The sequence below is a fragment of the Mus caroli genome, unplaced genomic scaffold (genome assembly GCF_978045245.1).
Source record: "Mus caroli unplaced genomic scaffold, Mus_caroli_1 scaffold_2, whole genome shotgun sequence".
NCBI lineage: Eukaryota > Metazoa > Chordata > Mammalia > Rodentia > Muridae > Mus > Mus caroli.
The window spans coordinates 155,984,406-156,009,633 of NW_028227257.1; the positions used below are offsets into that span (position 1 = coordinate 155,984,406).

General features: G+C 47.1%; 3 protein-coding genes across 5 annotated transcripts in view; 1 reads left to right on the forward strand and 2 right to left on the reverse strand.

Annotated features, from left to right (window-relative positions):
* Pnpla7 (patatin like domain 7, lysophospholipase) overlaps nt 1–10,656 on the reverse strand; it is an 85,472-nt gene extending 74,816 nt beyond the window's left edge. The window contains exons 1-7 of the mRNA XM_085835116.1: nt 9,564–10,656; nt 5,987–6,061; nt 5,805–5,892; nt 5,299–5,378; nt 4,233–4,324; nt 3,929–4,069; nt 2,251–2,410 (exon numbers count right to left, since the gene is read on the reverse strand). Of these exons, the coding sequence (XP_085691242.1) occupies nt 2,251–2,410; nt 3,929–4,069; nt 4,233–4,324; nt 5,299–5,378; nt 5,805–5,892; nt 5,987–6,061; nt 9,564–9,593 (666 nt within the window). The 5' untranslated portion in view covers nt 9,594–10,656. The remainder of the gene's footprint in view (nt 1–2,250; nt 2,411–3,928; nt 4,070–4,232; nt 4,325–5,298; nt 5,379–5,804; nt 5,893–5,986; nt 6,062–9,563) is intronic.
* A 115-nt stretch (nt 10,657–10,771) lies between these two features.
* Mrpl41 (mitochondrial ribosomal protein L41) lies at nt 10,772–11,785 on the forward strand. Its single transcript, XM_021156829.3, has 2 exons — nt 10,772–10,991; nt 11,223–11,785. Exon 2 carries the CDS (start codon nt 11,246–11,248, stop codon nt 11,651–11,653), a length of 408 nt encoding a protein of 135 aa, XP_021012488.1. The 5' UTR covers nt 10,772–10,991; nt 11,223–11,245; the 3' UTR covers nt 11,654–11,785.
* An 867-nt stretch (nt 11,786–12,652) lies between these two features.
* Dph7 (diphthamide biosynthesis 7) lies at nt 12,653–25,014 on the reverse strand. 3 transcript variants are annotated; one of them, XM_085835118.1, is made up of 9 exons: nt 24,605–24,779; nt 24,261–24,394; nt 23,873–23,960; nt 21,685–21,779; nt 20,918–21,090; nt 17,486–17,555; nt 17,326–17,391; nt 16,766–16,938; nt 12,654–14,659 (listed from the first exon to the last, which is right to left on the reverse strand). In XM_085835118.1, the coding sequence occupies exons 2-9, from the start codon at nt 24,266–24,268 to the stop codon at nt 14,172–14,174; spliced, it is 1,161 nt and encodes a 386-aa protein (XP_085691244.1). In that variant the 5' UTR covers nt 24,269–24,394; nt 24,605–24,779; the 3' UTR covers nt 12,654–14,171. The 3 variants fall into 3 exon arrangements, with proteins under 3 accessions (XP_085691245.1, XP_085691244.1, XP_085691243.1); XM_085835117.1 differs by lacking the exon at nt 24,605–24,779 and adding an exon at nt 24,788–25,014 and having other exon boundaries at nt 12,655–14,659; XM_085835119.1 differs by lacking the exon at nt 24,605–24,779 and having other exon boundaries at nt 12,653–14,659; nt 21,685–21,782.
* Between the last annotated feature and the right edge of the window lie 214 nt (nt 25,015–25,228).

Sequence of the window (25,228 nt, forward strand, 5' to 3'; positions counted from 1 at the left end):
CAGGTTATCAGTATTGTCTTAAATCAGCTCACAGTATATTATCAACTCTGGATATGAGGTCCAGAACAAGTTCTAGTCTCTTTAAAAGTAACATTTATTTTCTTTCTTTCTTTCTTTCTTCCTTTCTTTCTTTCTTTCTTTCTTTTTTTTTTTTTTTTTTGGTTTTTCGAGACAGGGTTTCTCTGTGTAGCCCTGGCTGTCCTGGAACTCACTTTGTAGACCAGGCTGGCCTTGAACTCAGAAATCTGTCTGCCTCTGCCTCCCAAGTGCTGGGATTAAAGGCGTGCGCCACAGCCACCACCACCACCCAGCTTATTTTCATAATATTGAATTGTCACAGATAGTGAGATCCCCAGCCCCAAATGCCCTCAAATGTCAAGTATGGCCCAGTGAGATGGCTCAGCAGTTAAAGGTCCTGTCCTGCAAGACTGACAGCGTGCGTCTGACCCCTAGAGCCCCACAGTAAAAGAAGAGAACACATTTTTAAAAGCTTTTCTCTGGCCTTTACATGTGCACACCATGACACACACATATAATAGTAATTGAAAATGTTAAATATCTGGACTGTTGGTGTGCATCTGTGACCCAGTGCTAGGGACATGACAATAGTCAGATGTGTGACGCTCACTTGACAAGTCAGACTGGCCCACTTGGGGATTTCAGAAACCCTGTTCCAAAAAACAAGGTAGCCAGGTATTGTGACACATGCATTTAATGCCAGCACTTGGGAGGCAGAGGCAGCTAGATCTCTGTGAGCTCAAGACCAGCCTGGTCTACAGAGTGAATTCCAAGCCAGCCAGGACTACATAGTGAGATACTGTCTCAAAGTGAACTAAAATGAAAAAGGTGGATAGCCTCTGAGAAACAACACACCCACATAAACACACAAATATGGTGTTGGCTATCCAAATGCCAATTTGATACGTCACTTGGAAAGAAGGAGACTCAACTGAGAAAAAAATTCTCCCACCACATTGGGTGTGGGCAATGCCTGTGGGGCATTTTCTTGATTGATGATTGATGTGAGAGGGTCCAGCTCACAGCCACCAGTCACCCCTGAGCAGGTGGTTTGAGGTACTATAAAAAACACAAAATAAAACAAAACAAAGAAACAAAATCCCAAAAGGCTGAGCAAGCCCTGAGGGGAAAGGCAGTAAGCAGCATGCTTACCATAGCTTGTGCTTCAGTTCCTACCTCTATGTTTTTGTCTGGAGTTCCTGTCCTGCCTTTCTTTGATGACAGACTGTGATATGGAACTATAAGCTGAAATAAACCGTTCCCTCCCCAAGTTACTTTTAGTCATGTTTTATAACAGCAATGGGAAGCCTACTACATACACTCATGCACGTGCATGCACAGTAGAGGACTAACGAAAAAAATCCTGCCAGACCCAGCCACAGCTTCCCAATACACAGCTTAAATTAATTAGTTAGACTGACTACAAATGAGGCCACTGTAGAAAACTATAACCAAACTTAGTTATTATCAATAAAAATTACAATATTTTTGAATGAGAGACTTGTATGTGCCTAATGGTAAAGATAATGTGTCAGGGGCTGGAGAGATGGCTCAGCGGTTAAGAGCACTGACTGCTCTTCCAAAGGTCCTGAGTTCAATTCCCACCAGCCAACAGATAGTGGCTCACAACCATCTGTAATGGGATCAGATACCCTCTTTGGGTATGTATGAAGATAGTGACAATGTACACACACATATAAAAATAAACAAATCTTATTAAAAAAACAAACAAACAAACAAAGATAATATGTCAGGTATGTTGGCTCAGGACTATAATCCCAGCACTCAAGAGGCCAAGGTAGGAGGATTGCCACGAACTCAAGGACAGCCTGGGCTACACAGGGAGTTCTAGGTTGTCCTTGGACTATTGAATGAAAATATCTCAGTGTATGTATGTGTATTGTGTTGATAAAATAAAAATAGCAGCTGTGTTTGAACACTGAATAAGACTGTTGATTTTTTTCCAAAGAACTAAGGTTAAAATTCGACACTAACTTTTTTTTAATGTACATTGGTGATTTGACTGCATGTGTATCTGTGTGAGGGTGTAGGATCCCCTGGGACAGGAGTTACAGACAGTTGTGAGCAGCCAGTGTTCTTAACCATTGAGCCATCTTTCCAATTCCAATACACTAACTTTTTGATGGACAGCTATTCAAACCTTTAACATGATAGACAGCTAAGAGCTCAGGCCCCTGACCCACCCCCACCCCGCCCTGTCCGCTCACTCACAGCGTCTTGGATGCAGACCTCCAGCCGTCCATCCTGGACCACATAGATGCTGATGTCAGGCTCCCCAGGTTGGAATACATGCTCCCCTTCTTGTAACTGCACGAAGACCATATGTTTGCACAGCTCCAGAAACAGTGGCTTCTCAAAGTGGCCTAGGACCCTGCAACAGACACAGCAAGTGCGCTCAAGGAAGAGTAAGGGGTACAGGCCACTGTCCCCACTAACAAGAAGGCCAGGCCTGGCCCAGACCTCTGTAAGGCTGATTCAGCTCATCTGGCATTCCAGGCAATCAGAATTTTAAACTTCTAAGATAACTAAGCAGCTCAAAAATTTCTCACTGCCAGTAGTAATGTAAGTCAAACACAAAACAGAAGGCAGAGCCCCTCCCAGTGATGTGGGCCGTGAGGTTCAATCCTCAGAGCCCACATATCTCAGTCACTGTTCTTTTTTTTTTTTTTTAATTAGATATTTTCTTCATTTATATTTCAAATCCCCTTTCCTAGTTTCCTCTCTGAAAGTCCCCTCTCCCCTCAGTCCCTGTTCTAAGGCTGGGAAGAGACACCATACCCTGCAGCATACAGAAGACTGAGGGCATGCTTACAGGCCATGATGATGATCACGGTAGAAAGCATGGTGGCATGCATGGTACAGGAGCAGTAGCTGAGAGCTACATCCTGATCCACAGACATGTATGGGGGGAGGGAAGGCTTTTGAAACCTCAAAGTCCATCCCCAATGACACGCCTTCTCCAACAAGGCCACACCTCCTAATCCTTCTGAAATAGTGCCGCTCCCTTATGACTAAGAATTCAAATCTATGAGCCTGTGGGGGCCTTTCTTCTTCAAACCACACAACATGAAGATAGAAAGGGAAGAACTAACTCCACAAAACTATCCTCTGATCTCCACACACATGCTGTGGCCCATGTGTACCTGTCCTCACTTACATATCCCTCCCCTCAAGTAATAATATTTCAAAAGTTAAAAATAATGTACCTTAAAAAAAAAAGGAAGCTGACAGAATGGTATGTGGATGTCAGCATTTGGGAGGATGAGGCACAGGGTTGCGAGCTGAAGGCCAGCTTAGGCTACACAGCAAGATCCTGCCAGGATAGGTGAGAGCCTGCCAGGATAGGTGAGAGAGTGCTGGGGTAGGGTGTGTGGGGGAGAGCCAGCTTGCAGTTTCTCACCCATACACAACTTCTCACACTTATTCTTGAGTTTGACACTGGGAATAAAAGTGCTGCCAACTAGCCGGGCATGGTGGCGCACGCCTTTAATCCCAGCACTTGGGAGGCAGAGGCAGGCGGATTTCTGAGTTCGAGGCCAGCCTGGTCTACAAAGTGAGTGCCAGGACAGCCAGGGCTACACAGAGAAACCCTGTCTCGAAAAAAAAAAAAAAGTGCTGCCAACTATTATTGAGTAGAACAGGAAGGAACAGCTAATCCGGTGAGCCGACCACGGGGTTCCACACACCCGAGGACAAGCACCCTGACTCCATTGAACATTTCTGCTACCATGAAGCATGGAAGCAACAGTTTCAAGGTGGGAAGAAAACAGACTTTGCCAACACCCCCGACATAGGAAGGCTAGGTCAAAGACAATCCAAGGAAGGAAAGTGGATGCCTCCAGAGACACGCCCTAGACAGAGCCCTCCAGCAGCCCATCCACTGACTTACCGAACATTTTTCAACATGTACAAAACTTCTGATGGCAGATGAGAGTTCTTCACATCAAACTCTGTAAGATCGGCCTCAAGCAGGGAGGGTGGAGGCTCTTTTGGCTGCAAAGTAGGATACTCTTTCTTAAAGCGCAGAATCCTGCAAAGCAGAGACACTTAAGTAAGAGATGATGAAGCCTAAACCCAATACTATTGGATACCCAATACCCAAACTTCAAAGCCTGAAGAAGCATCCGCCTTGGCGTGTCCTGACATGAGGGGAGCCACAGCAGTGGGAAGGACCTGAGGGAAACCCCGAGTACCTCTTGGCCAAAGACAGCACTTTGGTCCTCTTCCTGACTCGCTGCCGGGGTGCAGAGGTATTCCCAACCAAGGTATGGGGGAGTGTGGTCACCTGCAGAACCAAGAGAAAGACAGGGTGCTGACACGGACTGGCAAGGTCTAAGCCCTCAGCCTCAGAGTCTGTCTGTCCCCTGAACCTGGCTATGATTTGCTACCTTCCTGACCTGAGTTAGTAGGTGTTACTCTCACCAACCCCCACTACCCACCGGGTTTCTTGAAGGAGATAGAGCAGTCAAGGACAAAGGGATACCATTTGGACAAGAGCACACCTCACAGTCCCATAAACCCCACAGAATAGTCCTACTGCCCTGAAGTTGCCAAGCCTGAGGGGAGAGGGAGGAAGCAGAAGGGACCAGCTGTGGCAACTAATCAAAGGTGAAAAGGACTCAGGCCAGCCTGCTCATCCCTAGCCACCAGCCCCTGACCCTCAGTGCAGGAGGACAACGGAGTTAGGATCGAGAACTCCCACAAACATAGAAAAGAAGCCACAATTTTTTACCTTAGGATAATTGTGGTCATTAGGGACGGCACTGTTCTACTGGCATTCCTGGGAGGTGGGTCCTTTGGCTCACTTTTCCCAATCTGGCAGTGACCACCCATCTTGGGGCAAACACATGCCCTCTGTGCCTGTCCATTCTGTACCCAGGGATATTTCTGAAAATCACTTTCCTATCCTATTTCTTGTTAACACAAACCAGCACTTCAGAAAGCCCAAGTGCCCCTGTCTGCTAAGGCAGTTCACGTGTTTCAAGCCAGATACACATCCACCAATACCATGCCTCCCTGGCTGCCTCCAGGGCAAGTAAGGTATTTCTAGGTCAAATGTGTTGGTTCTTATGGGGAGGTAGATAATATTCAGGATGACTTAAACCATCTCCTAAGCAGAGCAGATGGCAGCATGAATCAGGAGCTAGAGAGTTCAGGACCTTGAGGGCTTGCTAGCAGCAGATCCCCATTCCACAAAGAACTGTTTAGAAGAGACTCTCACCACCATCTTGTGCAACCCAGGGCTTCCATGAAATTTACCTTCCTCATGATCTTCCGGCCATAAAACATTACTTTGTCTCTCTTCCGGAACCTGTACTGAGGAGTGGGTTCTGCCCGTCCTGTGAGAGGAAAGCGGGAGCATGTGAAACAGCAGGGATCTGGGTGACTAGCCTTGAATGGCTGTATGCTGAAAATGGCTGCAACTACAATAAACTACAAGCGCAAGAAAGGCCCTGAAAGGTGAAGGTGCTGACGACAAACCATGTTCTACCCTGTCCTTGGCTACCGCTCCGACAGCTGGGAAAGCAGTAACATAGGAGACTCCTCTTAGAAGAATCCGGAGTTCCTACTGTTCTTACTGGATCCTAGCTTTGGAGAGAGCAGAAAAGGCTATGGACAGACTGGGAATGTCAACCTGAGTCCCAGTAGGCACGCACATTCCAATAAGCCTTTAACAGAAGCTTCAGGAAGCTCTAAACATCTCATAGGACACAAATGCAGCCAAAGCCCCACAGCTCAGCCAGAGTCCAAACCAAGATACTCACGTAATCTTCTCACTCTTCTGTATACAAAAAAGAAGGTAATACCAACGAAGGCTAGGGTAAGGAGGGCGCCAATTCCAATCCCCATCAGCTACACAGGATGGGAGATAACAGGAGGGTCAGCAAGGCTGAACATAGCTGCAGGCCTATCAGGGCCCATCCCCTGGGCAGCCCATAGGGATTACCATGGTGGACTGGGACTGCTCCTCCATGAAATGCAGCCTCCAGGAGCTCAGGGTGGTACCCAAACAGTAGCCAGCCTGAGGAGAGAAGAGAAGTCAGGCTGGACAGACAAGGGGCCCAATTTCTCAGTCTGAGCTTGATTAGAGAACAAAAGTTAAGTCAGGAGCTAGGAAGGAAATCAATACCCTGAAGGTTTCTAAGAAATGGGGTTTACCAGACAACTCAGCGGACCAGGCACCTGCAGCCAAGTCTGCAGACCTGAGTGTCATCCTGGAAAGTCCTACGGTCCAAGACAGAACAGACTGCCATAAGCTGTTCTCCCACCTCCACACTATGTAGATGCTACTACATTTACAAAGTTACACACATACACAAAGAAATGTAATAACTTTATTTACACTTGTCTTTTTTTAAACATTTGCTTATTATGTAGAGTGTTCTGCCTGCATGCCAGAAGAGGGCACCAAATTTCATTATAGATGGTTATGAGCCACCATGTGATTGCTGGGAATTAAACTCCAAATCTCTGGAAAAACAGCTAGTGTTCTTAACCTCTGAGCCATCGATCCAGCCCAATAACTATATATATTTTTAAATTTTGCTTGTTTGGTTTTTTTCTTTTTTTGGGGGGAGGGAGGGGTTTCGAGACAGGGTTTCTCTGTATAGCCCTGGCTGTCCTGGAACTCACTGTGTAGACCAGGCTGGCCTCGAACTCAGAAATCCGCCTGCCTCTGCCTCCCGAGTGCTGGGATTAAAGGAGTGCGCCACCACACCCGGCGGTTTTTTTTCCTTAAGATTTATTTATTTATTTATTTATTTAAAGTATATGAGTACACTGTTGCTCATACAGACCAGAAGATGGGCATCAGATCCCATTACAGATGGTTATAAGCCGCCATGTGGTTTTGGGGAATTGAACTCAGTACCTCTTTAAGAGCAATCAGTGCTTTTAACTGTTGAGCCATCTCTCCAGCCCAAATAACTATATTTTTAATTTAGAAAAATGATCAATGATCTTGTAGGGGTGCTGAGACCCTCTGAGCTCAACTGTAAGGACAGAAAAGCAGCAACCTGTCTCCTTTGGCACTGGAATGGGTAGCACTTTGCTACTGGCAAATAATAAACCCAACTGCTGGCTCTCCAGTCCTCAAGAAGTAAGCCTAGGGCAGGTCAAAGCTATGTCTTGGTTCCTCTGGACGCCAACAGGACTAGGATCACAAACCCCACAATCCATGAAAGCCAATCAGAACGAATGCTCAGAAACTCCTGAGAGTGCGTCAAGAGTATAGCAGTGGTGGCACACGCCTTTAATCCCAGCACTTGGGAGGCAGAGACAGGTGGATTTCTGAGTTCGAGGCCAGCCTGATCTACAGAGTGAGTTCCAGGACAGCCCGGTCTACACAGAGAAACCAAGTATAACATGTGCAGCATGTTAGTCCCAACTACTTGAAAGGAAGAGGCAAGAGGATCATATTCACCTAGGAGTTCAAGCCCGGCCTAAGCAACCAGTGAAATGCAGTCTTCAAAGCAAAAAAGGACACTGGACAAAAAAGAAGCCCCAAGGAAAGATCCATTTGGAAATTGAGACATACAATATCAGTTTACATCTCAAAGAGAATCCTGTCTCTGCCACCTGTGGTCTCCAAGAAGGCATTGACAGGATTTTAGATGCCCAAGGACCAGATCCGGGGGAGGGAAGGCGGCAGGGGAGTAAGAACTCAGAATGTAAAGGTGAGGGGTGACCCACAATAGACGCTGTCCCCCAAAAGCTAAAGACAAAAACAAAACAAAACAAAACAAAACAAAACCAGACCTGCATCTGTCCCTGAGTCCTCCAATATCCAGCCACCCCTTTATCCCAAAAAGTTAGGAACTGGATAGTGTAGGGCCCATTTACCCATCCTTTGCAGCTTCTACCTAACTGCTAATTACCAAAGCCTAGCCTTAAAAATAAACAGCATGCCGCAGACTCAGCAATCCCTCCAGAAACCCGAGGAGAGCTGAGGGTCACACAACAAAGAACTCCAAAGGCACAGTTCTGCATCCTAACGGAGTAAGTGGGTTGCCTAGAAAACTCATCCTTGTGATCTTAGCACAGGAGGCAAACAACTGAGTATTGTTTAAGGATGAGGACGAACATGTTCCACTAAGTACGTTCCAGAGGAGTTGGTGTTTCATGTCTTTAATCCCAGCAATGGGAAGGCAGGGGCAGGTGGATTTCTGAGTTCAAGGAGATTCTGGTCTACAAAGTGAGTTCCAGGACAGCCAGGGCTATACAGAGAAACCCTGTCTCAAAAACAAAACCAGTAAGTATGTCCTTTGTTTGTTTGTTTGTTTTGGCAGTGCTGGAATTAAAGGCATTGGCCACCACGGACTGGCCCAGTCTGTTCTTAGGCTACTTCCTCATGGTGTGAATGTCACAAGGTGCGAGTGTCACAAGGTACTATTACCCCACCAACTGATACAATCTGTGGGATCACTATTGCACATGGTCTACTGTCAGCCAGAGCCCTATTGTACAGTGTATATAGCCAGTATGTTTTTGGTTTCAAAACTGAAGTACCCACCTCCCTTCTCCACTGCCCCAGCTCAGCTCTCATGACCATATCAACTGGGGTGCACAAGAGCAAGCACAGCAACCACGCCCTCTATGTTCTTCGGAGTTTACTTTATCTAAGGAAAGGCACCTAGGTACAGTCTGCCGCAGTGGACCATCCCAGCCTGTTTAGCTTTTTACAGTTATTCTTTTTTTTTTTTTTTTTTTTTTTTTTTTTTTGGTTTTTCGAGACAGGGTTTCTCTGTATAGCCCTGGCTGTCCTGGAACTCACTTTGTAGACCAGGCTGGCCTCGAACTCAGAAATCCGCCTGCCTCTGCCTCCCGAGTGCTGGGATTAAAGGCGTGCGCCACCACGCCCGGCTCAGTTATTCTTATGGATTTACTTTTCTTGCTTATAAAAAACAAATCCCAGCACTTGGGAGGCAGAGGCAGGCAGATCTCTACGTTCAAGGTCATTCTTTTCTTAGAGTGAGTCCCAGAGATGTAGAGAGACCCTGTGTCAAAATAGTAATAATAATAATAATGGCTTTTGGGATGTGGCTAGTGTTGGACTGAGAAAAAGACTCTCAAATACCAAAGTCCTAAGAGAAAACAGCAAGTAACAACTATGATTTTAAGAGGGGAAAAGAAAGCCAGGTGTGGTGGCACATGAGCTCCGGAGGCAGAGGCAGGCGGATTTCTGAGTTCAAGGCCAGCCTGGTCTACAAAGTGAGCTCCAGGACAGCCAGGGCTACACAGAGAAACCCTGTCTCAAAAACAAAACAAAAACAAAAACAAGAGGGGCAAAGAAAGCTTCATGATGATCTAACAGCCAAATTCCATAGCCCACACTGTGAAGAACCATTGTCTAGCAACAAGTGTCCAGCTCGGGACAGGGAAATAGATTGAGTCACCACTCCCACATTCCCTAGATCTTCAGGAAGCCTCGGTAGACACCTGAGGGAAAGGGTCCTCTGATCTCTGTAAATGCTCCGTCTGGGGACTCTAAGGGTTTTGGTCTCGCCCATGTCTGATCTACCTACCTCAAGGCAGACATCTTCCTCTTTCTGCATGACTGAAAGCAAAGCAATGTGGAGGGCGAAAAGGAGACAGGCTGAGACAAGCTGCTGTACCAGAACCTTTACAGCAGGACAGCTGTAGTTCCAGTCTTGCCAGCTCCTTTCCACACAAACGCTCTTATTGGAAGAGACTTCAGAACTCTGTGCTCCAAAACAAGTTGTTTTCCAGAAGCGTCTGCTTTCTCTGTGTGCTTCCGTCTCCTGTAAACAGCCCTCACGTGGTCTAAGGGGAACCCTCAACTGCAGCCCGGGGTTGGGGTGGGGGGTGGGGAGTTGAGCAGCACAGTCAGGGATCAAGCGGCCACGTGGGGACGGCCGTCTGGGGTTGGGAGGTGGAGTTAGGGGAGGAGACCAAAAGTGTAAAGTGGCTGACAGTTCAGGGAGGTGGGACAGCTGAGACTGGTGGGACAGCTAAGAAAGTGGCCCAAGAGCAAAGCAGAACAGGGATGAAGGAGGCAAGCGACAGGGAAATGTGACCAGCTAGAGGGTGGGCCTCACCCGAGCGGGGTGGTGTAGGCAAGGGGAAAGATAAAGAACGCGGTGTAGAGGTCTCACAGGCACAGGAAAGATCCCAGCCTAGAAGGGGTCTCGATCAAGAGGAATGAGGGAAGAGGAGATGGTTATAGCCGAGGAGTAACACCCCTACCCTCGAGGAGAGCAAGGGAGGGACCAGAGGACCGGGTATCAAAAGAGAGAGGTGAACGGTGAAAAGAGACCCAGCCACAGCGGGCGGCGTGTGGACGACATCACAGGCTCGGTGCGTATGGTGGGATCAAAGATGATTAATTAGTGGACCACGTAGACTTGGCCACGCGCCAGACTGTGGGGTAGACCGCCGGTCACTGGCCGGTCCTCCATAGCGCGACAGTTCGGGAAACCAAGGGTCGAAAGTGACTCGGAGGGTCCGCAAGCCCCTACTCCCAGCACCTAGGGCAGCACGGATGATGCTCGCACCAGTCCCGCGGCCGAACTACGGCGCTGAGGTTGTGAGCCTTCTATCGTGGGGCTGACGACAGCTCAGAGCGACGGCTCCATAGGCTAGAGCCCGACCGCCACCTCCCGCCTCAAGGCGAGAGAGCAGAGCGGCGCGCGCTCGATCCACATCCGGTTGTGAGCGACTGCGCGGATTGGCTTAGCCTCCTGGGCCGCACCCCCTCCGCTCGGCTGAGGCTGGGCATTGGGCGCCCTGGGGACCAGTCGGCGAGGCTCTTGCTACGGAGTGTCTGACCCCGCCTACGGTCGGAAACGCAGGGAGGACCTTGCTGTGCCTTGGAAGGAGTGACCGGTCTGGCGGTGTTTTAAACGGCTCAGGCTGGGGAAACCGAGTCTGAGCTGTCTCAGGTCGAAAGGGAGAAGAGGCTTGCGGGCCGAGCTCTAGAGCCCTCAGCCCAGGTCGGTATGAGCGTTTCCAGTTGGCGCCATCTGCACGGGCTTCTTCGGGGTCCCGGATCTTTTCGGGCCGGGGGTAGTCTCCTTTAGGTCTTTGGGTCCTCTGCGCCCGTGGCTTCTCGTATCTTCGTCTCCCACAAGCTCCACAGCCATCTTTGCTCTTGGGCTCTCCGGTTCTGGGTAAGTTCCTCTGGCTCTGATTGATTCCCTCAGCTGCCTTCCTTGTTCTTTCAGAGCTGATTTATCCAGAGCCCAGCATGGGTTTCCTGACTGCGGTGACTCAAGGCCTGGTGCGGGGAGCGGACAGGATGAGCAAGTGGACAAGCAAGCGGGGACCACGCACCTTCACTAAGAGTCGGGGTGCCAAGAAAACAGGCATCTATACTTCTGATAGGAAGTTTGTGCAGATTAAAGAAATGGTTCCAGAATTTGTCGTCCCGGACTTGACGGGCTTCAAGCTCAAGCCCTACGTTAATTACCGAGCTCCTGCAGGCATAGACACACCTCTGACCGCCAAAGCGCTCTTCCAGGAAACAGTTGCACCCGCTATCGAAAAAGACTTTAAAGAAGGGACTTTTGATGCTGACAACCTGGAGAAATACGGCTTCGAGCCCACACAGGAAGGCAAGCTGTTCCAATTATATCCTAAGAATTTCCCACGCTAGAAGATCATGAGAGAGTCCAAAAGTTTGTCTACAAAGTGGAGACAGTACTGACCAAGCCTTGGATTCTGAGTGTCTCAAAGAGTAGGGGCAGCTTCCTAGCGCACTTCTATTAAATGCCTTTAGTGTCTCATACAGTATGTGTTTTGAATCAAGTCATTGAAGTGTGCTGCAGGGCAGACTCCATGCAGTAGCTATAGAGTTCATCACAAATCCCAACCAAGTCAAGTCTGGGGGCACACTTCTCTGGGTCCAAGGTGAGGGTAGTTCCTGTTGGGTGAAAGTAGCCATCCCCAAGGAAAGCCCTAAGATGGAAGTCACAAGAGCAGTTAGTGTCACCTGCTTTCATGACCAGTCTACCTGATTCATCATAGCCCCTGAGACATTATTTGTCCCATTTAAGACTTAGCTAACCCTTATATATAACACCTTTTATTTATAATTGGGCCAGCAGTTGAGAAGTGATCCCTTTAATGGTAACCAAAAAAATAGCTATTTCATTAGAAAATAACATGACAAGTGGGGGAGTTGAGCCTATATAGTGCTCACCATGTATTCATGAAGACCCAAGTTAAGCCCATGCTTATAATCTCAGCAAAAGGAAGGAGACAACAGGATCTCTGGGACTTGCTGCCCAGCCAAGTCTAGACTAGTCAGCTAACCTTAAATCCCAGCAAGAAACCATGGCTCAAAAGACAGGCCATCGTGAATGGCAGCTGAGGTTAACCTCTATCTGCCACACTCATGTATACATAGAAGCAAACAAGGTAGTATTAGACACTTAGGAGACGAGGAAGGGGTTGCAAGTCAGTCCAGCCTGGGCTATGTAGTAAGACCTTTTTTATTGGAGACAAGAGTCTTGACGTCCTAGAATTTAGGATGTAGATCACCAGGCTGCCCTCAGCCTGACAGAGATCTGTCTTCATGTGCTTCTTGAGTGCTGGGATTAAAGGGATCAATCACCACAGCCTGTCTTTTTTTTTTTTTTTTAAAGATTTATTTATTTATTATATGTAAGTACACTGTAGCTATACTTCAGACACTCCAGAAGAGGGCGCCAGATCTCGTTACGGATGGTTGTAAGCCACCATGTGGTTGCTGGGATTTGAACTCTGGACCTTCGGAAGAGCAGTCGGGTGCTCTTACCCACTGAGCCATCTCACCAGCCCCCACCACAGCCTGTCTTAAAGAGCTGTGAGCTCAGCATTTGGGAAGCTTAGGTAGGTAGATCTTAAGTTCAAAGCCCAACCAGCTTAGACTACATAGCAAGCTTATGATCAGCCTGAAATATATAGGCCCAGGGAAGTGTGGACAAGATAGCTGGGAATACAGTTCAGTGCTAGAAAACCATAACTTGTCAGCCATGTGTAAGTCCCTGTATGTGATGGAACTTCATTTAAAAAAATAACATTTTCTCTTCTGAACACTTGTGTATCATACTGAGGGTTAGACATATTCCAGTGCTCTCTCCAGAGAAGACAATCAAAATGGGACTCTTGAAAGCTCCATAGTCTCTGTTCCCACAGAAGCCATCTATGTAGACATAAGAACTAATGAAGTTATTAATGCTATGATTAAGTGATGAGTGATATTGACCATAACAAATAATTCAAGTTTGTGTTCCTGGATAGTGCCACTTCCAGTACCAAAAAAGGTAAAACTTCTGTTTAGGAAATAACTTCTACTAATTTTATAAGGTGAGAGTTTAAAAAGAGGGGCTATAGGGCTAGCAAGAAGGCTCAGTGGTACTTCCTGCCGAGCCTGACACCTGAGTTGGATCCCTGGGACCCACATGATGGGAGATCCAGCTTCTGCACGTCCTGTGATCTCCACATGTGCACAATGTTATCTGTGTAATCACAAAAAATCAAAACTATAGGGGCTGCAGACCACAAGTGGTTCAGGGGTTACTAGTGCTCCCTGCTCTTCTAGCACTTACAAAGGTGGCGCACAGCTGTCTGTAACTCTTACTTCCAGGTGATCCAATATCCTCTTCTGACCTCTGGGAGCCCCAAGCACAATAAAACACTCATGCACAGGCTGGAGAGATGGCTCCGTGGTTAAAAACACTGACTGCTCTTTCAGAGGTCCTGAGTTCAATTCCCAGCAGCCACGTGGTGGCTCACAACCATCTGTAAAGGGATCCAATGCCCTCTTCTGGTGTATCTTAAGACAGTGACAGTGTACTCACATAAAAAATAAATCTTAAAAAAAAACAAAACCCCAAAACACTCACTCATACACATAAAATAATTATGACCCACAAGTGTGGTTCCTAAAACCCACATGGTGGCTCACAACCACCTGTAACCCTAGCTCGAAGGGGATTCCAGCAACCACACACAGACAGATGCATACACATAATTACAGATTTTTTAAATTAAAAAAAAATTACAGTTATTTAATGTAAGCAGGGACTTAATACAAATGAAGAGCTGAAAGTCAAAATAGACCCAGAACACTTAGTTGTAGAGCTGGAAAATCCCATTCACTGCCAAAACAGTATCACAAGAGTCCATTCTCAATGGTCAGCACTCCCCAAATCACATCCAGTGCCACTGCAAAGAGTGCGAGCTTGATTCGTCTCCCACTTCCAAAGGTGGAGGACGTGGTCATAAAAGGAGCAGGTGGCCAGGAGGCTATTGCCAAAGTTCTGCCCGCCAGAGCAGTGGCTAAGATCACGCGTCTTGACTGAGGATGACGAATAGTCTTTGCTGTTTTTCATGTCCTCTGTTAATGGAAGGAGAGAAGCCTTCAGTTCAGCTCTGGTGTGAGCGCTAGGGGAGCCTTCCACTTGGCGATCCATGGTTTGTTCCTGAGAATGTACTGGTGGCTCCTCTGTGACCTTTAGGCTAGAGTGGTCTGCTGCTTTGACTCCCATGTCATTCTGATCAAAGGACCAGGTAGGAGTGGGCTTCATGGAATGGAAAAGCCAGGACCAGTCAGCCCCATATACTAATGAGTTAGGCATTTTGTGGGATGTTAAAACTGTTATGTCCTGCTTCTCCTCTGTAGTAAGAGACAGAAGACGAAAAACAGCATTACTCAAAGCTAATCAGCTTCCATTTATAACTCCCATCAACTTCCACCAATAGCAGCCATTCAGGTAGTACACATTTACTGAATAGCTGGAAAATCTGTGTAAGAATGAAGATGTGAACAGGTGGGTAGAGAAATACAACAAATAATGCATTTTGCAATGTGCACTGTGTCTCTGAGATCAGCCAAGGCTAGACGAGACCCACAAACAGGGGACATGCTTCCAAACTGGAGGATTTGGCAAAATTCATTCTCAAAGAACACAGGAGTAAGATGGAAAGAGGAAAACAGCAAATGAGGGGAAAGAGAGATGGCAAGAGTAAAGAGCAATTGCTGCTCTTGCAGGAGACATGGGTTCAGTCCCAGGAACTCCAGTTCAGAGGTTTGTATGCCCTCTTCTGGTTGCCTCAGTCACCATGCATGCATATAGTGCCCATGCACACACTTACATAAAACAAGTATCTTAAAAAAGAACCAATGGGGGGCTGGAAAGATGGCTCAGCGGTTAAGAGCACTGACTCTTCCGGAGATCCTGAGTTCAATTCCCAGCAACCATATGGTAGCTCACAACCATCTGTAATGGGATCTGATGCCCTCCTCTGGTGTGTCTGAAAACAGCTACAGTGTACTCTCTCTCTCTCTCTCTCTCTCTCTCTCTCTCTCTCTCTCTCTCTCTCTATGTATGTGTGTGTGTGTATGTATATGTGTATATATATATATATATATATATATATATATATATATATATATATTTAAGAATGCAAGGGGGGGAGAATATCCCAATGGGGAGCTCTGTGCAGCACAGAGGCCAAGAAGACTCCAGCAAGTGTGAGCAGCTGCAGCTGCCTTTGGCTGTAGGACAATGGCTAGAAAGTTGCAGCCTGAGTAGGTCTGCAGAAGCAGTTTCTTTCTGGTAACTTCCCTGGATAGTGTGGCAGATGAGGAGAGTGTCAGAAATAAGCCAGTAAACACAGCAGCAGCACAGCGCCACAACAGCATGGAAGAAACATTACAGAAAGAGGAAGGACAGATGACTAAACCAGAGCAGGCTCATAGTCAGGAGCACAATGACCATGGTGAAAATGATCCTCAAAACCCAGCAGGGATACTAGATATGCTTGTTTCTGTAATCCCAGTATCCAAGATGCCGAGACAGGGGCATTGCCATTGAGTTCAAGGCCTGCTCCAAATAAATATCAAATTTGAAGCCAGCTTGAGTTACATGAGACCCTGTATACAATACACGCACAAGTTAAAAACAAATCTTTTTTTTTTATTTTTTTTTTATTTTTTTATTTATTTATTTATTTTGGTTTTTTGAGACAGGGTTTCTCTGTGTAGCCCTGGCTGTCCTGGCACTCACTTCGTAGACCAGGCTGGCCTCGAACTCAGAAATCCGCCTGCCTCTGCCTCCCGAGTGCTGGGATTAAAGGCATGCGCCACCACGCCCGGCTCAAATCTTTTTTTAAAAAGAGAATGACAACTAAAGAGATACAAGGAGTAATAATGGCTTAAAGACCAGCAATGTAATGATGGGAATCTGAGGTAGTCTTCAGATTGCTTCTTTGTAGAGGGAGAGGGGCAAGAAGCAAAACTGTGCTCTGGATGAGGAAGAAAGAAGTTAGGGCATGGAAAGAGAAATGGAGGGGAGAAATAGTTCTGATAATGTGAGCTCATGTTGTGGTTCCCCAAGCACATCCAAGAGCTCCCTACGGCTTGCCCCTACCCAGAGCCATAGGTAGAGTTGGACTTAACTAACACCAGGCTCTGGGAGAAAGGGAGCCAGGGGGAAGACAATGCATGTGCATCATGGGGTGACCGAAGTCCACGCTGTTCAAAAGCAGAAACATCAGAGAAGGCAGGGCAAGGGTGGCCATTGACACGTGGTAATGCTTCCCGACAGACAGGGTCCCGGGGTTAGGGAGCTGCACAATAACAGAAGGCTGGGCATGGGAAGCCAGGATGAAAGTGGGTTCTTGAACCTGAGTTACAAGGCAGGTATAAGTTCTGAATATGGCCTATGGAGAAAAATCACCTGAGTCCCTACCCTTTAGAAAGCTTTATGTCCCCACTTACCAATGGCCTTCTGGCAGTTGAGAATCTTGAAGCCATTGTGCATGCAGGCCGCCAGGAGTAGATGGTGGTGAACTGGGTGCCACTTGAGCCTCCACACACCTCCTTGCACTGGTACATCGGCCAATGGCTGTCTTATGTTTCGAGTGTCCCACAGCAGAACATGCTCATCATAGCTGGAACCATCCAAGCATTGGCACACAGGAAAGACCATGCTCACCTCTTCCCCCATGACCTTGTGGCAGCAGCAAATACCTCCCAAGTCCTGTCCCACTGCCTTTTTTTGAGACAAGGTCTCATGATATAGCCTTGGCTGCACTGGAACTCTGTAAAGATCAGACTGGCCTCAAACTTAAAGAAATCCACCTGTCTCTCCCTTCCTAGTGCTGGAGTTAAAGCTGGGTGTAACCTGCCTGTCCCATTTATAAGGACAAAGGTGAACCCCACTTTCTGGACCCAAATACCTGAACTATGGGGTGGCTGAGAGCTATGGATTGAGGTTTGAAGTCCTTGTGGAGCAGAGCTGAGGAGTGCAGAGCAGCAGACCTGCTGCAGGGACTCACCTTCCAGTTGCCAGAATATGCTCCTGATGGGGGCTGCTCTGGATGCTGCACACACCCATGGAATGTCTGCAGGCAAAGGGGAACAACAAGGTACATGTGAAATCTCTTAGACAGGAGCATGGAGGAGCCATGCCCAAGCTCTCACCCTGGCACCAGGTACCTTTTGCTAGTGAAGACAGGTGTGCCCAGCATCCTGGTGTCCCAGCCTCTCAGAAGGCAGTCATCTCCCCCTGTGGGAAGACAGAAGTCCATCTACAATGATATGAATGATAAGGAATCTGCAAGAAAGTCTTAGAGCATATGCCTTTCTTGTGTGCTTTTACAGTACCACTGGTTAGGAAAGCCCCAAGAGAACATCAGAAACAGTCATTAAGCACTGTATCTAATTCTTTTTTTTTTTTTTTTTTTTTTATTTATTTTTAATACTGTATCTAATTCTAATTGAGGGAACCTGGGTGAAAGATAAAAGTGCTGTTTTCTGCTCTAGAGTCAGTTGGACCTGGGGAATTGGAGCCAGTGAATGAGGTGGACTAGGCACCAGTTTCCCACGCACACATCATTCATCCGCCATCTTACATGCATCTATTCCCCACATACCCAGCACCCACCACCCGTCCATGGAGGCCAGAAAAGGACATCAGGTTCCCTACAGCTGCCATGTGTGTGCTGGGAACTGAACCCAGGTCCTCTGGCAAGAGCAGCTAGTGCTCTTAACCAGTGAATCATCTCTCCAGACCCCAGTACAAGTCACTCTTATTCTCCCCTGGTCAGTAGGCTCCAAACTTTCTCCCCTCCGGTTTCATAGCCTATAATAGTAAGCTGTAAATCAGGAAAACGCCACTTCTCTGCAGTCACTCCACTTCCTCCTGAGGCCTGCCCTTGCTGCCTCTCATCTCAAGCCCTTCCATCCTCACACTAGCTGTGCTGGCTGCTGTTCTCTCACAACAGGTCACTGGTCACTGCACACACTACAACAGAGTGATGTGCAGCTACGCGGCACCACCCCTTCATTCTGATTCCAGAGCATTCCCACACTGTATACGATCCCTGTGATATAACACGTTAAGCTTCCACTTTCCCCATTCAATGTAAGCGTTGAGAAAATGCCCTATGTGCTAAGGCATCCCTATTTTTTTTTAATTTTTTATTGTTTATTTTATGTTCAATAGTACTTGTCTGCGTATCTGTCTGTATGCAGATGCTAGAAGCCCTGAAACTAGAGTTACAGACAGCTATGAGCCACCATGTGGATGTTGGGAATTGAACTCAGGACCTCTGGATAAACAGCCAATGCTCTAACCACTGAGCCACCTCTCCAGCCCAGTTATCCCTATTACATAAATGGTGCTTGTATTTTCTGTTTGTAGCGTTGTTTGGTTTGGGTTTTTTAGTCTGGAGGTGGTTTGTTTTTTTTTTTTTTTTTTTTTTTTTGGTTTTTCGAGACAGGGTTTCTCTGTATAGCCCTGGCTGTCCTGGAACTCACTTTGTAGACCAGGCTGGCCTCAAACTCAGAAATCTGCCTCTGCCTCCCGAGTGCTAGAATCAAAGGCATGCGCCAGAGGAGGGTTATTTTGATTTTGGAATTTTTGTTTCCATTTTTTTTTTTTTTTGGAGAAAAATGAAGATTATTGTGTTTGGCTTTGTCTTCACTCTGGCGATGCATGTAGCCCAGCCTGACATCAGACTCACAGCAATACTCCTCTTCAGTATGGGCATTACAGACGTGAGGCACCGCAACAAAACCCACTGAGTACCTGTGGAATGAATAAACTCATCCTGCAGGGTCAGAGGCTGCTCCACTCTAACTGTGCTTTAAATCAGCTTTCTTTGTGGTAGAACTAATCCTAGAATTAAACAACTTCATAAAAACCATGCAAGAGAGCCGGGCGTGGTGGCGCACGCCTTTAATCTCAGCACTCGGGAGGCAGAGGCAGGCGGATTTCTGAGTTCGAGGCCAGCCTGGTCTACAAAGTGAGTTCCAGGACAGCCAGGGCTACACAGAGAAACCCTGTCTCAAAAAACCAAAAAAAAAAAAAAAAAACATGCAAGAGGATGAAAGCAAGTAACCCAGAGAAGGACCCCACCCTCGGGAAATTAAAATAAGCATTCCTCCTACAGTAAGACTCATGGTGAGTGCTGGGGTCCATGAGAAATAAGACATGGAGTGGGTTGGTGCAGGCCTCTCGATAAAAAGAGAGCCAAAAGCCAGGCGTGGTGGTGCACACTTTCAATCCCAGTTTAAGGCCATGCTACAGAGTGAGATCCGGGCCAGCCTAGGCTACATAAAAAGACACAAAGAAAACAATCAAACACAAAGGTTCAAAGAGAGAAGCTGGGACCAGACCACAGAAGGCCTTGGAAATATCAAGTATTTTAAATTTTATCCTGTCTTCTCAAAGCCAGCTTTTCCTAGAACATATGATTCAGCACTGCCCAGGAAAGACGCTGTCTAAAATGGCCTTAACTTCTCCTGGCCTACATGGAGCCCAAAGTATTAACCAATCAAAAATTAGGCAATCTACATATTTTCCTCATGTTTCCTTTCCTTTTAGGAGTAAGCTTTCTTTAGAAAAGGACAAACCTAGCCAGGCGTGGTGGCGCACACCTTTAGTCCCAGCACTTGGAAGGCAGAGGCAGGCGGATTTCTTTTTTTTTTTTTTTTTTTAATATTTTTATTACATATTTTCCTCAATTACATTTCCAATGCTATCCCAAAAGTCCCCCATAGCGCCCCCCACTTCCCTACCCACCCATTCCCATTCTTTTGGCCCTGGCATTCCCCTATATTGGGGCATATAAAGTTTGCAAGTCCAATGGGCCTCTCTTTCCATTGATGGCCGACTAGGCCATCTTTCGATACATATGCAGCTAGAGACAAGAGCTCCGGGGTTCTGGTTAGTACATCATGTTGTTCCAACAATAGGGTTGCAGATCCCTTTAGCTCCTTGGGTACTTTCTCTAGCTTCTCCATTGGGAGCCCTGTGATACATCCAATAGCTGACTGTGAACATCCACTCCTGTGTTTGCTAGGCCCCGGCATCGTCTCACAAGAGACAGCTATATTTGGGTCCTTTCAGCAAAATCTTGCTAGTGTATGCAATGGGCAAGCGGATTTCTGAGTTCAATGCCAGCCAGGTCTACAGAGTGAGTTCCAGGACAGCCAGGGCTACACAGAGAAACCCTGTCTTGAAAAACCAAAAAAAAAAAAAAAAAAAAAAAAAAAACAAAAAAAAAGAAAAGAAAAGAAAAGAAAAGAAAAGGACAAACCTGAAGTCAGCATACTAAAGTCTATAGAGAACAAGTAAAGAATATGACCAGCAGCTGGAAGCAGATTTCATAGGAAGAACACCATGAAACAGGGCAGCTGGGCAGTGTGTCTGCTCCACGGAAAGCCAACAAAGGCCAACTGTGCACACTTCCTGAGAAGTGGGACATGATGCCAGCCTTAGCGGCTGGCCCAAGGATGTACCTTCTAAACAGTCCTAAGGCCTCACATATTCTCAGTCATAGCTTTGGCCTCACCCCACCTCCTCTTCCTATCTGTCACAAGTCAGCCTCAGAGTTGACTGTCCTGGTGTGCAAGGTTACTCACCTGAATACACGAGTTCTGTCTGCCAGTAATTGAAAGCAGCAATCCAGGCCTCAAAGTGATGGGCTGGCCAAGAGGCTACTAGCTGTAATTCAGCTGTGCCCTCATTCACCATCAGGAGGTGCAACTGCCCCTTAGAATCACTGCTAATGATCTTCAAGGGCTGTTCTCTGGCCCTGCAAACAAGGAGCCAATAGAGAGGCTGTTAAAGTTTAGTTAGCATCCTTTTCTGGTTTTTGAGACAGGTGGGTCTTTTTTTTTTTTTTTGGTTTTTCAAGATAGGGTTTCCCTGTGTAGCCCTGGCTGTCCTGGAACTCACTCTGTAGACCAGGCTGGCCTCGAACTCAGAAATCCACCTGCCTCTGCCTCCCAAGTGCTGGGATAAAAGGGGTGTGCCACCACTGCCTCAGCTTCCCAAATACTGGCATTCCAAGGAAGAACCATCACAGCCATCCTCTTCCAGCTTCTCAGATGTCCCGGGAGACCCTTCCGTGGAACCAGGCTCAAGACGGCCTGTCGGGTACCTTACCAAGGATGAAACTATCACATAGTTCATCACTGAAACCATGGTTGGCTTCTCCTAAACATCTCATCCTCTCACCATCACTAATAGTCCAAAATGCTACAAGTTTCAATTTTTAAGGTTAGGACTGACAATGATATACAGATTTGGGGAACCAAGCTAGCAGAAGGCAGCTTTAATCCTTTCTAGAATAGATACAGGAAGTGTTCTTCAGCAGACTCAGATCCCAACCAAACCTAGCCCTTACCTGACAGATTTCCCAGTGGACCAATCCATTGACAAGGACAGACAGCTCTCGTCCAGGGTGAGGCTGGATATTGGCTGCAGGGTATAACTGTTGTTCTACTGGAGAGAAGAGGGACACCCTTGTGTAAGCAAGCCTCCAGTCCCTGAGGTGCTCCCGATGTGAGCAAGCCTCCAGTCCCTGAGGTGCTCCCGATGTGAGCAAAGGGCATCAGTTACTTCTGTTCGTTTCTGCAGACAGGGTCTCCTCTAAGTTGCTCAGATTCATCTTGAACTCTCAAGTTCAAACAGTCCTTTCATTTTAGCTCCCCAAGCACTTGGTATAGAGGTGGGCTCTGCCTCGCCTGAGTTTTTGCTGTTGTTATTTTATTTATTTATTTAATTTTATTTTTTCCGAGACAGGGTTTCTCTGTATAGCCCTGGCTGTCCAGGAACTCACTTTGTAGGCTAGGCTGGCCTCAAACTCAGAAATCTGCCTGCCTCTGCCTCCCAAGTGCTGGGATTAAAGGCGTGTACCACCACCTCCTGGTTGCCGTTAAAGCATAAAGGTTTATGCTTTAATACCTAGATGTTGCTGGATGCCTCAGCCTATTAGGCAAGCAGTCTGCCACTGTGCTCTAGTGAATGTTTCATCTACCAGTGAGCCCCTGCCACTTATCGAGTACAAGGCATGACCTGAGGACATGGGGACTAATACTTTAAGAACTTTGCCATCTACATAAGCTTTGGGAACAAGGTTTCTCAGTGTTGCCTGTGTGTACTCCTAGACACATTAACCACCTTTGTGGGTTCCACAAACCACTACTGGGCCATACTCTATATTGTGCCTTCCTGGCACATTCTATTCCCAGAGACAAGCAAAATAGCAGTGTTCTACTGCTTCCATTTCAGAAGCCAGAACAGCTACTAAAATATCATTTCTCAGCCAGGTGGTGGTAGCATACACCTTTAATCACAGCACTCAGGAGGCAGAGGCAGGCAGATCTGTGAATTCAAGGCCAACCTGGTCTACAAAAGCTACAGAGAGAAACTCTGTCTTGAACTCCCCCAGTAAAACAACAACAAAAACCTAAAGAGAAGTTATGTCTCTTGTCTAGGGTCTATGTGAGTTTTATTATCTAAACTACCTGAATAGTGTTTGGCTTTCCCAGCAGGCGGCTATACCAAAGTTCTCTCTTGGATTTTGTGCTCCTACCTTGAAATCTGACCCTTGGGCTCAGTTCTCTTTCCCTCATTTCTAGGACAAGACTGTACTGTACAGACCTAAAGCAAGACTTCCTACCCAGGTTCTCCGTTACCACCAATCAGCATCTTCTAGATCTTTACCCTGACCCCCCCCCCACACACACACACACACTACAGCAATAGTCATTGGTGTGTGTCCCCGCCACCCCCAACTAGGGCAATGTGCACTTTGTTGATGATGTACCCCATTGTCCCCACAGATCTTCCTCACAATAATCAGGTAGAGTCATTTTGCTAAAGCATGAATCAGGATCACCATGAAACATATGGGCAAAAGATCACTTAGGAATTCAGCTCTTCCAAAACCTATAAGATAGATCATTTCTGAGCTAGAAAGATTGATCAGCAGTTAAAGCTCTTCCTACCCTTCCTTAGGAAAGAGTTCAGTTCCTAGCATCCTATCAGGCAGCTAACCACTACCTGTAACTCCAGCTCCAGGGAACCTGACACCTTCTTCTGGCCTATGTGGGCACAGCACACGCACATGGGAAATTTACTGGTATTCTTAGCCTTGGTATAAACCCAAGACAGGCTTGTAATGCATTTCCTACAGAGACCCAGACCTACTGACACCTTTCTATCGGATATTCCAGGTGTCCTCATCTCACAAGAACCCTGTACAACTTAAAGTAGACTCCATGATTTTTTTTTTTCTTTTTGTTTTTTGAGATAGGTTTCACTGTGTAGCCCTGGCTGTCCTGGAACGTGCTGTGTAGTCTAGATTGGCCTACAACTCAAAGAGATCTGCTTGCCTCGGCCATCAGAGTACTGGGATTAAAAGCAGGTGCCACCACTGCCCAGCTGACTCCATGATTTCTTAAAGTATTTATGACAAAGTCTACCATGGAAGAGATCATGCTACAAAAATGACTGTCTCAGCCCAGCCTCCTCAACAGTCTCCACTTGGTTCTTTTCCCTCTGAAACTTCTTCATCTTTTATCACTGACCTCACATTCCATCAGGCGGAGCAGCCCTATGGATCCACTGGCGTTTGCCAAGCCTAAAAGCACATGGCCAGAGACTGGGATGTGGCACCTGAGGGAGAACAGATAAAAGTATGCACTCACAGCTGGGAAGAACGTCCGGAATCCCAACGACTTTCTATATTTCATTTCCAAAACCAAACTAGAGCCAACTGTTGTCTCCAAACAAAGGCTTTTCAGGTTATCAAACTTGAATTCAGGTTGCTTCCCAGACTAATGGTGACGCTGGGGCTGGGAAACTGACCAGGGAAATTCCAAGGACAACAAATGACAGAGCACAAGAGTTCAGTTATTCGCGGTATCACTGAAGGGCATCAGGCTTTCAGAACAGGAGGGGTTACCCAAACCCTACCATTTCATGTCCAGGACAGCAGAAGAATCCCTTCTTTGGACCTCAAGCAGAGGTTTAGCCGTGTTGTGCTCACTGAAGCTGAACAGGTAGAGACGACCTAAACGAACTTGAGGCTCACTGCCATCCAGTGCAGGCTACAGAATATACAGAATATTCTGATTATTTCAGATGCTGAGGTAACAAAGGATGGGAAACCTAACTGGAGCAAAAAGGAGGGCCAAAGCAGAAAATAGCTTATAAGCTAGATACTTTCAATTTCTGAGAAAAATCTCTTTTCCTGCCAAGTGTTCAATGAACAAGAGAGCTCTCCCAGACCCAATACAGCCAGGACAATCCTGACCTACCTGCAGGTACACCGCCGCAATTCTACTTTTAAGTGGTTGTTTTGGATGCTCAGGAAACCCCCCGGAAGTAGGCACGGTCCCGAAAGGTACACTTTACCCTTCCCATTAGTTTTCACAGTCTAGGCCCCCGAGGTTAGCAGTCCCTCTTTTCCTGCCCGTTGCTTCACCCTCCCGGTCATGCACCTGGTCCCTGGGCGCTTGCAGCTGGTAGGTTCCGCAGGCCAGCAGATGCTGGTAACCCTCTACTGGGCACCATTCCACCGAGTCCGCGGTAAGCTCAGTGTCTACTGCCTGCAGGACTCGCAATGTCCCTGCGCGGCTACCCGCCATTGAGCCAGAACCAAAAGATGCATGCGCGACTCTCCCTCTGCACTTCCTTCAGTCACTGCCGACCCTCCGAAGAGATTCCCGGTACGGAGACGCTGCGCCACCTACAGGCTGGAGGACCATAGGAACACGATACACAGTCGCGCCAAGTCCGGGGAGCAAGAATCAATCGTTTAGGGAAAGTGTAAAACCTGACTTCAAAAAGATGTAGAAGCCTTCAAGAAAATTCCTGTATTGTAAATAACAGGCTTGGATAGACCAGGTTTTTAGACCTTGTGGATCCAGCTATGTCTCAAA